The 15,098-nt window shown below is 42.9% G+C and overlaps 1 protein-coding gene across 5 annotated transcripts in view; it reads right to left on the reverse strand.

Moving 5' to 3' along the window:
• EDA (ectodysplasin A) overlaps window positions 1-15,098 on the reverse strand; it is a 187,018-nt gene that overhangs the window by 54,293 nt on the left and 117,627 nt on the right. For all 5 annotated transcript variants that reach the window (XM_059732766.1, XM_059732765.1, XM_059732764.1 and 2 more), the window contains exon 2: window positions 13,782-13,887. In XM_059732766.1, coding sequence (XP_059588749.1) covers window positions 13,782-13,887 — 106 coding nt within the window. The remainder of the gene's footprint in view (window positions 1-13,781; window positions 13,888-15,098) is intronic.

Raw genomic sequence — 15,098 nt, forward strand, 5'->3', positions numbered from 1 at the left:
ACTGTTCTATTTATAAGTCAATCCCATATTTTCAGGTTCAGTTTTACACAAAACAGCTTTTCCCCCTGAACGTATGTTGATATGACAGATAAAGCCCTTGAATGGTTACCATCCTTACAAAGTCTTGCAGAGAACTCAAATAACCAAGGAAAAGACCTAACGGGTTAAGTGCACTAAATATGCTAAAATAAAAAGCATCCTCTATACCAAAGATAATTTTGCCCAAGGCTCACCATATTGTCTACAGCCCAAAATTCTATGTTAATATATATCAAGACAAATATTTTTAGTTAAATGGAAACTGTTTACTGGTTTAAACAAAGGCAGGTCCTTATTAAAATGCCAGTTTGGAATTCATACTTCATATGACATTGGATCCAGGATTTTGGCTCCACAACAACTCCTGATTTTAGGGTACAAAATCCATACTTTCCTAATTTTTCAAGGACACGGGGAAAGAGAAAGGGAGTGGTTGTGTTTATACCACTGCTGTATGCAGGTGTTAGTTCAGGTTTGACTTCTCCTGTAAGTGTAATCAAAATATGTTCAGCTAATCTGTGCCTTGGAAGAATTAAACATATTGCTGTTTTTAAAATACTTCAAATTTAGACTCAGACACATTTTAGCTTAGTGCTGGAAATTTTCAGGATCACCAATCTTTTCCAAATAATTAATGTGCAGTATACTTTAAAAACCAAAACATCAACAATACAACATTTAAAATCCATGTCTTCCTGCCAGCTCACCTCACAGGCTGCTTTCTAACTGTGGCTCCAGTGGTGACCTGTTCCAGAACTGGACACTCAAGACCTCCAAGCTCCCTACGAGCTCCAGAAGCCTCTGCTTGCCACTGAGCTTTTAAGGCTTCTGAGTTTCCACCATGCTTCCTTCACACTCCGGTGGAGCAGACCAGGGAAATCCCTGGAACTATGGGGTAGTAGTAGTTTTGGTTACCTAGTCATGGTGGCACAAGCTGAACTCACCACCACCATTATGGAGCATGCAACCTCATGGAGCAGAGATAAGGCAGTGAAGCACATGACCTCACAGTGGCTGGCCCTTAAGGGTGCTACACAGGGTCACATGTAGTGCCACCTGCTCTGCACATTACCATTGTATAGTTCTGATTACAGGCTGACCCCACGTATAGGCTAATTGCGATTTTTGTGTTATTTTTTCAGGGGACAAAAAGGTTGATCTATAATCAGAATAATACATTATTTTTATTTGTTAAGTGCCAGCAATGAGCTAATCATAAATAAAGGTCACGGGTCACAAAGAGACATTCCCTGCTCTGAAGAGTCAACAAGTTAGAAATGCTGATCAACCTAAAAACTGATTTACTAGAAACTGGATATGCCATTTCTAGCCTTAGCAAGAAATGTCTCAGGTTCCTCATCTGTAAAAAAAAAAAAAAAAAAGAATAATGTCCATTTAGCCATTGGTACAAATACTTTTAAAGCATTTGTTTTTAATAAAGATTATCTGGTCCAATGAAGATGAGGACCAAGTAAAGTCTGTATCTTCAGCATATGCTTTAGTACTTTGATCTGTCCAGTTCAAACTAGGTAATCCACACAATAGTGCTTCCATCCAAAGTACTTTTATTTCACTTAAATAAAAACTGGAAAAGACACTTCATGAATCTAGCAAACCCCACCATACTAACTGTACTAGATACTGGAGTCTTTTTCATGGGACTGTGCTCAGCAGCAGCAATTCCCAAGTTACTCAGTTTAGTCAAGTTACTAAGAATATATGTTCCTGATATCATTTTACCCTTTAAAAGAAATAAATGTATTTGCATACACATTTTAAATGTTCCCTTGCCATTAATTATGAATATACTGCTATTTACATATAGATGGTATCTATGATAATTTTGCATGAAAAAGCTTAACTGTTACATAACAATATCATTTTAAGAAATTCAAAATAATTTAATTTACACACATACACTCCCTGCTCCCCCAAACACACAAAAAAATTGATGGAAAAATGCAGCCCATGGAAAAATCCATTTCTAAAATTATTTTACTTTTCTTTAAAGTATTAACTTTTTCATCTACTTCAGAACTGATAAAGGACTGTTGGGAGAACTGCAGTTTTTCATATAGAAGCAAAATTGAAGGTGATAACAATTCAGACCACTCACTGCCTTTAAACTAGCTATTTCTTTTTGCTACTATCAAATTAGTATTTGGACAATTTAAATAGGGAGTTACCTTATTAGCATGTCTGCTTCACTAAATTTTAAAAATGTTTGTATCTGGGAAGCTTTCTTACTATGAAATAGGATCACAAAGTTACCAGAATAGATTACCCACACATCACAATGTTATTTTTGTTTTTAATATTATGGGTCACATTTAGCTGGAATAGCCCAGTGAAACGGTTCCAACTAAAACATACATATTCACATTTTGGGGAATGAACATCCTGGGGGTTTCATGGTGCTTTAAGTTGTTCTTTGGAATATGGCCATAATGAAACAACTTCCACTGTGAAATTGCAAAATCTTTAGGGGAGATGGGAAAATTATGAGACTGTGAGGTTAAGAGAAGGAAAACTAACAATAGATGGAAGAGAACACAACTGCAGGCAGGACTTAGACAGCTTAGCAAGTGTCAAGTCACATATAATGTATTATCTGAATACTTTTCTCCCTCCTAAAAGATGGTACCACATGGAAAGATAATTTAAATGCATACTATCAATTGGTATCAGTGCAAGTTATAAAATCATCATAAAGAGAAAAAAAGAACACTGTTGGCAGTGCTGAGGCTGATGGATTTATTTGTCCTTTTGGTTGTTGACAAATGCATGGCATAAGTAACAATTTTGGACTCTAATTCTGTAGCCAATGGAAAAGATGTTGAGTAAATAACCTAAGCTTGGAGGTGGGGAGGGATGGGCAGGGGGATAGACTGCTCAAGTAGGCAGTAGATACTGATGTGATTTAGGAAAGCAGGGGGCTACAACAAATTAGGTTTCAAAGTGGGCAGTAGGTACTCTGTAAACAGTGCCATCCAAATCATAAACATGATAAAACCTGTGAAAACTGGGGACACTGTGGGCATCTTTACACATGCTCTGGGGCTAATTAGCATGCTCCAGCAGGCTCGATTAATCCAGTCTGCTCTGATGTGTGCTAATTAGCATGCATTTAAGCAGGCATCCGGCACATGTATAGGTTCCCTTTAGAACCAATGAATAAACTTCCTAAGAGGGAGAAAAACCAGATCATGAAAACATCCTGAGGGGCAAAAGATGTGAAAGATATGCTATTGTCAAGGCAACCAAGAGGGAGAAGGGCTGTGGATCACCCATAAAAGCTCAAGCTAAAATAAGGACTGTGGAATCTCCACCCACCTGCCAAGAAGAACTGCAGATCTTCGAAAACTTCTGAACACTTGGCTGCCGGGAGACACTCAGTCCTCAGGGCTATGAAAGACTTATGCAAAGTTTTTGTTGCGTCTTAAAGTAGGCAAAGGTTTCTGTTGTTTCTTTGTCTTAGGTTTAAAATTGTAAATTTCTATACTCAAAATGCTCTCTTCAGAGAATGGACTATTCTTGTCCAAGTCATTTTCATGACTTCAGTGCCACCACCTAAATTCTAACACTCAAGTTAGGTAACATGGTTAACACATGAAATTTTACTGGTGTAAAATTAAACACTCAATAGATTTATAATAATTAGCTTAGGAAGCTCTTTAAGCACTATTTTTTATTTTTTAATCTTCTTTTACTGAAATCCATTTTGTTTTAAGCAATCAGCTTTCAGAATTGGAGGAGAACTGCCAGCAGAAACAATAGCTTCATATAAAAAGGCTCTGGTTTAGATTCAAGAAGAGGAATCTCTAGAGCTCTCAGTCCTTCTCCATGTTGCCCAATCCCTGATGATTCCAGAAATGATTCCTTTGGTGACTTTCCTTTAATATCTGTTCTTTCTTATCTCTAACTGTGGCTCATCTCTTAAGTTAGTTTCCTTCCATTTCTGCTCTGGCCAACCTCTTTTGGAGGAACTCTAAAAACCCTAAACTTCCTCCAGTATATATTTATCTTTTGCTTTAAACTAAACCATCTTAACTAAGCAGCACCTTCTCTTGGTTGCTGAGATGATAGCCTCATCTGACTTCTCAGCCTGACACGAAAAACATTTTCCAATGAATCCTTCAATATAGAAGCTTGACAATTTTTCCCATTGAAAAAGCTGATATCACCATATGAGAACTCTTCATGGCGGAACTCTTTGGTTTCAGTTGTGGCAGATGAGGATAATCTAAGTCAGATTAAAACAACTCAAAACTTGTTAAAAATTGATACTGAGAACAGGGATGGGGATGAGGTGGTATATACATTTAAGCTCTCCAACATTCATTACTTGTACTCTAAAGAACTTAGAGATGTCTTGGCATGATAAAACTCTATGCAAGTTGAATAAGTTATGTTTAGCCTTGGCAGGATTTGATTTTAAACTGATAAACATCGATAAACAGAGATTTCACTGCACACACACAGACGGATGGGAAAAACATTTCCATCGATACTAATCAAAATGTATAGAAAGGGGACTATAACAGGGAATCCTTATTGCTGTTACTGGACAATGGAGAAAGTGAGAAGAGGAGCACAGGGGTTAAAGAGGAAAACAATGGGCAGCCTAATAACTCATCAATTAAGCAATTAGTTTCACCTTCAGAGGTGTGGGGGGAGTGGGCTGGAGGGAGATAAGATACTTAAACAGACCCCCACCCAAACCCCAGAAGCGGGGAGGTGGGGCAGAGGGGAGAGTATTCTAAGCTCCAGCCCAGTAGCAGCGGGCTCCTCCCTGGGCCAGACGGGCTAAATGTAGGGTCTAAAGCAGGGGCGGGCAATTATTTCAGGCGGAGGGCCACTTACCCAGTTGGGGTAAGCTGTTGAGCGCCGCATGGGTAGCCCCGTCCCTTGGTCGCCATCTTCGGACCAATGTCTCAGGGCCAGCACCGGTGAGGCCCAGAGCAGGGCACAGGCTGGCAGAGGTTTGTGGAGCCAGGGAGAGGGAAGGAGTTGGCCCGGCTGCACAGAGCCCTTGCCGGCTGGGACCCCACGCTCCTGCTGCCCTGCTCTGGGCCCCATGCCGGTGCTGGCCCCGAGGCACCAGTGTGGGCATCGTGCATCCGCTCACTCCCAGTGACCGCAGCCCCGCGGTACAGGCTGGGGGCAGAGTACAGCCCCAACCCCCTGCTCCACGGCAGGGAACGAGCTGCTGCTGAGTGCATGGCAAAGCGGCCCCTCCCTTGCCCCATGGCCGGCGCTCCCTGCTGCAGGCACAGGCAGCCCCAGGCGGGCTGTGAGCGGCTGCAGCGCAGGGCACCAGCCATGGGGTGGGGCAGGGTCACTTTCCCGCATGCTCAGTACCAGCTTGTAACCTGCCCCCGCGCCAGCTCTGGGCTCACCTGTCAGGGCTGTGCATGGCAGCGGCAGCTGTGGCCCCCCCCCCCCCCCAACGCTTGCCATGCCGAGCAGCATTTGCTGCTGCTGCTGCCGCCCAGCCAGAGCTCGCGTGCTCTGGACAGCCCAGAGGCAGTGGCAAGGTTTCGAGCACAGTCATCCTTCTTTAGGCACAGGGAGGCTCTGCTGGTCTGGACTAAGATACCCATCTTATCTGTAAGCCAACCATCCCTTAATTGTAAAATGTAAGATGTTTCTTACTTCGTGCTTGAAGATCACTTAACAGTAAAATCAGGAGGTGCAATTAAGATGATGGCATAGTTAGACAGTTGGCTTTTTCCTGTTTCCATTGTTTCGCATATCGTCAAGACAGCAATAGCAACTTTATGGTAAATAAAAGTACGTTTTTAAACTGGCAGTTTTGCTTACAACTTTTACCTATCGCCATGCGTGATGTAATTGCAATATGATGTTACCATACATCTTGACTGCAACTCAAGCATCTCTAGCTTTCATTTTAGATGTTTTGCTCTGAAAGTATTTGGATAACCAGGGTCACAGCTTTTAGTGTGCTGGGATTCTTGATTTTAATAAAGGTGTGATTCCAACACGTGGTGCTCTCCTTGGGCCTGGTCTTGATCCAGTAGAGCACACTTAGCAGAGTACGTGGGAAGTCTTATTGATGTCCCTAAGATTATTTGCATATTTAAAATCAAGTAAAATACTTAATTGGATCTACACCACAGTGCATAGGGGGTGGTTTTCTCATCTTATTCAACAGTTTAGAGATTAGGGCACCAAGTTCACATTCCCTCTTTTCTCTGAGTGGATCTGAACCCAGATCTCCTAACTCTAGATGGGCCATCACCTCAGGGATGCTGAAGTTTTCAGGTTGGCTTCCCTAATCTCTCCTGTTGCATCTATTCCACATTGTACGAGCCAGTTGTGAATATTCACTGATCAGCGAAGGTCTGACTCGCCTAGTGGTTAGGAAACTCATCTGAAACTATTCTAAGTTTCTGTCCATCTTTCTTGCTTTCTGATGGCTCAGAGACTACTTAAGTATTTTATTCAATGTGGAATAGTTCCAAATGGGAAGAGGAGAGAAGAAAGGGAGACAGACTCACTTCAATATATTCCATAATTATGGTTATGATAACCTGCTGGGAGGTAAGAGATGCCAGCTGAAATGCCTTCAGGCATCCTGGGTAGGTGCCCTCCCTCAAGGAACTCCTGGTTAAAAGAAGAACTCCACCAACTCTGACTTCTTGGAAAGTCAGTTTGGCTGCTGAATTAAAAAATATTAACATGGCTCTACTCAGTGTTTGGCCTACAGCCCATTCAAGCCTGGCTCCTACATTCATTATGGCTTTTCCTGCATGCAGGCCAACTTCAGGATCTTTCAAGTTTTCTTTCTTTATATAATTTTAAGCAGATATAATTTGGAGACCTTGGAAAGATAGCTCTCGCTCCACATTTTGTTCCATGTTAATAAAGATGTAATAAAAATGTGGTTAAGATCCATTTACAAATACCAGTTGTACAATAAATTTATTGCATTATTTTAGCTCTCCCCAAGAAACAATTACCATATTTACTCAATTCCAAGACAAGGTTTCCCCCCTCATTTAATGTGGGGAAAAAAAGCCACTTGTTTTGGAATTGAGTATGAGGAGGCAGGGGGGGGAAGGCAACTGCTGCAGCTCCAGCTGGAGCTTCAGCTGCTGCTTGCCTCCCCCACCATCTAGGGCCTGAGCTCTGTTCCTGCGCTCTGTATCCCAGGCTAGAGTAGGGACAGGACTGTCAACACTAAAGCAAGGGTAAGTGGTGGGGTGCAGAGGGCAAGAAGCCGAGGCTGTTGGGGGGAGGGGGGGACAGGGGAGATGGGGGCGCAAGGCTTCAAGAGGGGAGAGAGGGGGAAGCAGGAGGCAAGTGTCCCAAGGCTGTGGAGGGGGGAGGGGACAACCTGCTTGATCTCCAACACCACCTTCCCCACCATCTGCACCCTTACTGATCCCCTATTGCCTGCTTCTCTACTACTTTCCCTGTTGCAGCAATGAGAGGGACAAATTTAAGATGACCTTTCAATAATTAGATTCTATAGATGGAAAATTATAACAAATTTATAAGTTTTCCTTGTATAGAATCTAATTACCGGGGGTCATCTTAAATTCAGGGCCATCTTGGATTTGAGTAAATCTAGTCCTTCCATTTTTCATGTCCTTGTAACAAGGTATTTTGCAGAATTCGTAGGTTTCATTGGAATCGGACAGGCCACATCATGCATATTTGTGCTATAACCTTGAACTTGCAACCTCTTGGGCTGTCAACTGTGCGCCTTTGCACCTACTAGCCCAGCCCCCAGGTAAATATAGTAAAAATCTTTTTTTAAACATAAAAAATGGGAAAATCCTTGTAAAATATGATAATGCCCATATCTTTAAGTGTCCTGTTGTTTCCCCAAGTGCTTTCATATTGCTATGACTGATGAATAGGTAACCTGCATGTTAGGCTATGGCGGGGGAGAGCTGGTGAGATTTAGTTAAATGGCATGTACAACAGCACTGGTATGATTGGTTCATTAGGGGCAGGTCCTGTCAGACCAACCTGGCTGCCTTTTACGACTAGGTCACAAAATCCTTAGACGCAGGTGTTGTAGTGGACATAGTCTTTCTAGTCTTTAGGAAGGCCTTTGACACTGTCTCTCACCCCATTTTCATTAAAAAATTAGGCAACTGTGGTGTTGATGCCGACACAGTCAAATGGGTCGGAAATTGGCTAGACAGCTGCACCTAGAGAGTGGTGGTGGATGGGTCATTTTCGACTTGGAGGGATGTGGGCAGTGGGGGGCTTCAAGGGCTTGGTACTCGGGCCCACACTATTCAACATTTTCATCAGCGACTTGGACGAGGGGGTGAAAAGCACCTTGTTCAAATTCGCGGATGACGCTAAGATGCAGGGAGAGGTAGGCACAATAGAAGGGAGGGACAGGCGACAGCTAGATCTGGACAGGTTACAGGGGTGGGCAGATGAGAATAGGATGGGTGTTGCAGGGAGAGACAAAAGGGAGGACCCAGAAGGGTAAGGGGGGAACCCCAGGAGCAGAAGTCGGGGGAAGAATGGAGGGAAAGAAGCAAAAATGAAAGAGAACACTCACCTGCAGCGAGACCTGTGGCGAAGCGGGAACACCGGGAGGAACCCGCGTGAATCATCAGCTACGCCTTCATACAGCTGCGGCTGGCCGGTGATGTCAGCAGCGATCACCGGTTGGTGGAAATAAAGAGGACATCCGGCAAAGAGGCGGGGGAACAGACGCTGGGAGAAACCCCAGCCGGAGGGGTCTCCAGGAGGCTCCAAGCGGAGGCGGAAGTGGAGTTCCCCAGCGGGAGAGGATCCGACGCCTCACGTGGTGAGGCAGGAGCTGCTGACGGCGGAGAAGGCAAAACCATACTAGGAGCAGGAGCTCCAGTGCAGAGAAGAGAAGGGCAGGAAGGCAGAGACTGGAGAGACCCCAAGCCACGCGGCCACCGTGGAGAAGGGGGAAGCACTGACCCACCATCCAGCCTCTGACCAGGTGGGAGGGTGAAGGGACTCCGGGGGCCTGAAGATATGCCCCAGGGAGAGCAACATTGGCGAGAAGCCCCAGAGAAAGGACAGCTTCATTGAGGAGCTCCTGAGGAGAGGGCAGTAATATCAGGAGCCAGAGAGGCGAGGGGGAGAAAACCTGGGGAAAACCCTAGGGTCTCACGACTACGTGGGGAACCTAAGATAAGCCCCTAAAGGTCAAGGGGTGCTGGTAGTGTATGATTGGGCCTTAGGGGCCAGATGCGAGTACCAAGGGGTACTTTGGGGTGTGGTAGGAACACTCTTCTTTTGAAGATTTGTTGTAACATATTTTGTGTTTCCCATGTCTGGAGGGGTTGAGTACAAGGGGACGTGAGGAGAACCGGGCACAATGGGATTCAATACTGAGAAGTGCAAGGTACTGCACCTGGGGAGGAAGAACTACCAGCATATCTACAGGCTGGGGAACTCCCTTCTCATCAGCACAGAGGCAGAAAAGGAACTTGGAGTCATTATTGATTCCAAGATGAACATGGGCTGCCAATGTGAGGACACAGTCAGTAAGGCTAGCTGCACCTTGTCATGCATCCACAGATGCATCACAAGCAGGTCCAAGGGGGTGATCCTCCCCCTCTATGTGACACTGGTCAGGCCGCAGTTGGAGTACTGCGTCCAGTTCTGGGCAACGCAGTTCAGGAGGGATATGGACAGCATTGAGAGGGTCCAGAAGAGGGCTATTTGCATGGTCAGGGGGCAGCAGGACAGGCCCTACGAAGAGAGGCTACGTGACCTGAACCTGTTTAGCCTCCACAAGAGAAGGCTGAGACGGGATTTGGTGTCCGTCTATAAAATTACCAGGGGGGACCAGCGGGGAATGGGAGAGTCCCTGTTCCCCCGAGCACTACCCAGAGTAACTAGGAAAAATGGCCACAAGTTGATTGAGAGTAGATTCAGGCTAGACATCAGGAAGCACTACTTCAATGTCAGGGCGGCTAGAATCTGGAACCAACTTCCAAGCAAAGTGGTGCTTGCTCCTACCCTGGGGGTCTTCAAAAGGAGGCTAGATAATCACCTAGCTGGGGTCATTTGACCCCAGCATTCTTTCCTGCCCATGGCAGGGGGCTGGACTGGATGATCTGCTCAGGTCCCTTCCGACCCTACGAACTATGAAACTATGAACTGGTCTACCAAATGTTGATGATGCTGTACACTTATCAAATGAACACTGGCATAGACAATGGAAGCCCCAACAACTGTATTGTAACTTTAATACACAGGAGTCAAAGGGCCTAAAATGAAAAGACTAGATATGAGGAGAATTTTATTTGTTTTAGAACAGGTTTCTTGTAGTTCAGAACACTTGCAAGAGACCCTAAAGGACAGAGTTCAGTTGGATTTCTGAGAAGATGACGTTTTGACAAGATACTCTTGTTGAAGTGGTTTGATCCTAAGTTTAGCTTGGCCATGCTAACCTAAGAGCTTTATGCTCCAATGAGTAACAGCTGTTTCATTCAAAACAGATACTTTTGATTACTTTACTGCCCTGTGAAATTAAGGCCCCATGAGGTGTCAAGCTAATTTGTTGGTGGGGCCATGAAGACAAACTGAGGTACTATAATGCAAAGGCTTAGTTTCATAATCAAAGGAACCACGGAGCTAGTCCTTATAAAGAAGTAACAATTGAAACTGGCTTCAGAAGGTACTTGGGAGACTGAATAGAAATTGGGTAACAATCCACAACAATCCCATATTTTATTTTATTAATGAAATGGTTTGTGAAAATCTACCTCAACTGTGTGACCTCAGAAATGACTCCCACAATACACTTGCCTATTGTATTCCCAATAGAATATATTCAGAGACAGAATTAGACTGTTCTTGAATCTAAGAACCAGTGCTATTACTTCCTGAATCCTTCCCCCACCTTGTAAAGGCAATCCTTCAACCCCCCCTGCTCCACTTACTGACTTTTGCATATTGAATATTGGACTCTAATACCAAGTAGGAAAAGCAGTATACTTTAAAACATCTTATTAATTGTAATTAGGACATTGCTGCAGAATGTTTAGATTCCTGGAAAAATGTATAAACATATGTACATAATTTCCCTTTTTTTTTTTTTTTTTAAACAGTTCCAACAGAGATTCTTATTATTTCTTTCTCCAAGCCAACTAGACAAATTTTAAATGTTTTAATATATAATGCTGCAGAATAGCAATATGCAATACCATACACAGGACAGCTTTCCTATTCAAACAGAAGTTACGCACATGCTAAAGTATGCTCTTGAATCAGGGTCATGTACAGCAACATGTACATGTAAAACACTAGAATACATTCACATAAACACTAGAATACATGTAAAACACTAGAATACATTCTGGGCAAAAATTTGAAACAAGATTAGGATTAGCCAAAGTCTTCCCTCACTTCATGTAGTTGGTCATGGAAAAAACAGAGACTATTTCATTAACTTCATGATGTCCATTGATGCAAAATTACTTATTTATGGACAGTTAAGGTCCTCTGGTACAGCACAGTTTGGTTTGATGAACAAGAGAGACAAGTTTGGGATCACAGCTAACAGTATATTTTGGCAATCTCTCAGTTCTGGGGATTTTTGGGGCCAGGAAATAGCTACCAACCTCTACCTTGGTTATTACTCCTAAAAACTGTATTGGTGGCACTAAGGTTTTATAGAGCTTCAGAGTTACAAGACATGGGGTGTTTATGTATGTGCTCCGGGGTGGGAGAGGTGGGGTAGTGTTTTAATTAGTTTGGCTTCTGGACAACTGCTCTAATTAAAATGCCACAGCATCACGTGTATTAAGCCCCTACACATTTAAACATGGCCGTGGGGGCCATTTATCTAAAGCTTGTTCAATAAGGTTTAGATAAAGGGCCCCCACAGCCATCTTAAAATGTGCAGGGGCTTAATACATGTGATTCTGCAGCGTTCTAATTAGAACAATAAGGAGCATGTGTACAGGCAGCCAAGGTTCCATATTCTGAAGATTTCACTATCTAAATTAGACCTACTCAGAACATGACAATAGACAAATTAGATGGAAAAGGAAAGACAAATGATATAAAAAATAATATAAAACACTGCATAATGAATAAATTATATAGTTTGGGATATTTTTAATGGACTGATGAAGGAGAAGGTATAAGACAACTGTAGAAAGCAAGTAGTGGGTTTTGGGAGGTGGGTATTGGAAGAGAATGAAATTAGCTGCTGAACAGGAAGTGGGACATCATCTCGGGGCTGGGGAGCAGCGTATAGAAAGTTTCTTCTGTGTGTAACTGAGCTACTGAGTCCTACAAACCTCAGATCTTTGTGCAGGAACCTGTCCTGAAGTATTTTTATACCTTGTGAAAGAAGCCTAAAATCCCACACGCACAGGTGAGGGAGTGTGAACTATTTGTCCAGATCTTTCAAGAATACAGTGATATAACATTTTTGTCCAACGTGGGGGGTGTAGACAGGAGGAAAAGGATGCTACATGGAGTTGACAAATTGTATAATCTGAACCATGGCTATATAGAGAGTATTATACCCAGTTGTGGTGGTTTCATTCAAGCAGGCTGCATTGTTCCAGGCAGACTGCTATCTTGAATTGGAAGTAGTGTAGCCATGTCTGTTCAGGCAGACAAGTTGACACTTTTACTCAGCAGTGATAATCAGTCAGTCAAAAGCACTTCACAAAAGGTAGTGAGACACTGTTTCCAGTTTTCCCAAAGCAGAAGAAGAGTATGTCTGAGAGTGCTGTCACTGGTGACAGTAAGCATGCTGCATAGACATAGCCAGTGTCAGAGAAAATGATGGAGCTGTATTACATTTAACCTGCTTATACCGTAGTTCAAATAGGTCCTCCAAAAGATAGGACAGAAACGTAGGACTCTCCACCTGCACAGCTCGAAACCCAAATATTCATGTTTAATCTGTCTAAGCAGGGACAAAAGACATATGTTTGACACCTGACAGGGCTTGGGGTTGGGGAGTAAGTCGTGCAGATCAGTGGTTTTCAACCTTTCAGACCCATGGGCTGGATGAGTGGCATAGAGCCAATTAATGGGTCAGGTCCCATGGGTGGGATCAGTCTGTGGGCTGGATCCAGCCCCCTGCATCTGAAAGCCATGGGAAATAATGCTGCCACCACTCCCCCACTGCCGGATTTCCAGGCCTGTGGGTAGCCCTTTGGGCTAAATGACATGGCTCCATGGGACATATCTGACCCAAAGGCTGGAGGATGAGCATTACTGATGTAGATCATGGACCCACTGTTCACTGTCATTTTTAGGAAGTCAGTTACAACACACGTCCATAGTGTAGGACAGAATTTTCTGAAACTGTCTAGGGCTAGAATTCACTGACTGAATATTTTAACAATACAGCTAGCAGTACCACAAGAGAAGTAGAGGCAGCTATGATTAAACCATAAGCAAAAGCAAGTGCAAAGTCTCTTTGCTAGAGAAATTATGGCCCTTTGAATCACAGGTTATGATAAAAAAATAGAAGTACGAGTTGGAATAAATCTTGATTGATTTGGAAATCAATTTTAACATCATTTATCTCATTAGCATGATATGAAAATAAGAATAGATGGAACTAATGATCTGGATGTTAAGTGAGTTCAAGGAGGAACTACATTAAGGGACAGGTGCACCCTTGTCAACGAAGGCAATCCAGGATACAAACATTACCTGAAAAACTGCAAGTTTCTCACCTCCTTTGAAGAAATGAGGAATGGGACAAGTATGAAACTGAGAAGGAAACTCACCATCTGGCCCTTCACTACCTTTACTCCTTTTATTTCGACGGGCACGTCTACTTTCTTCTCCAAGATGCAGCTTTTCTTCAGAGGGGAAGAAATTCAGCAAGGCCAACTGGAAAAGTAAAAACAATAAAAGTTTCACTAGTAGCAATCTGGTAGTCAAACTGACCCAATTCCACATCTGAAAAACCCAAATTTTAATAGTGGTCACAACTCATTTCTTTGAACAATAGTATATTTTAAACTTGCTTAACAGAACAGTATATAAATGCTAAACTGCTGTCTAGTGATTTCTAACTTATCCATAATCCAAGTTATATACTGTTTATGCATATGACCAGTTATACATACAGCATACCGTCTACTTAGCCAATTATATGAGATTTGGACAATAGAGGACATTCCTATGTAAGGAGTCTGTGCAGCATACGAAGTACTGGGAATCACAACTCATGATCTCTAACATAAGTGTCAGTCAAATGATGCACTGTGTCCCACTAGCCAAAATATTTGTTTTCCCATATGTAAAAGGGGATAATGTCTCTATTCTTCAAAGAGATTGTAAAAAATAATTAGTTCAGTTTGTTCAGTGCTGTGATGACATCAAGTGTTAAAACACATACAGTCATTACAAGAAAGGAGGAGTGATCCCACTATTTAGACTGATTCACACTTTTCATTCTAAAAAGACTTCCAACTTGTTTGTAGGTCCTCTGATGTCTTCTTAGCCTGCTGCACGGTGAAAAAGATCTTTCCCAGTCTGGTCTGCTTAGTGGTGCTTACTAGAAGGTGACACCTCAACATGTATTAGGACTGGAAATGTCACGTCCCTGTACCTTGCTTCAGCACATCCTACACAACTGATCCTTTGGACAGGACACAAGAAAAAGAATACTTCATCTTCTCCTCCTTCAGTTGACCCTGAGAAGTTAAATATGAACTAAGAATACAACTTAGATTCTAATATAGCTTACCCAAGTGAAATCACATGACCTTCCAGAAGCTGTTGCCCAAACCTAGGTATCTGTCTGCAAGATGAGGAAACTCAGGCATGTTTAACCACTGTTTCAATTGTATTATCCTCCTCCAGTGGCTAGTCCAAAGAGGATAAAATACTTTGAAGTACCCAATATGTTCAGACTCGCACAGGAAGTCTATGGCAAATCCACAGGAATAAAACTTCTTCCTCCTGGGTGGCATTCATTTACCTTAATGCCAAAATCATTTCAGTTTAACACATCTGCTTCAGTACCTGTCACTTTCCCAAAACATGCTCCCACACAAAGCAGGAGTCCTATAGACAACAGTATCCTTCACTACACT

Source organism: Alligator mississippiensis, chromosome 8 (assembly GCF_030867095.1).
Source record: "Alligator mississippiensis isolate rAllMis1 chromosome 8, rAllMis1, whole genome shotgun sequence".
Classification (NCBI taxonomy): domain Eukaryota; kingdom Metazoa; phylum Chordata; order Crocodylia; family Alligatoridae; genus Alligator; species Alligator mississippiensis.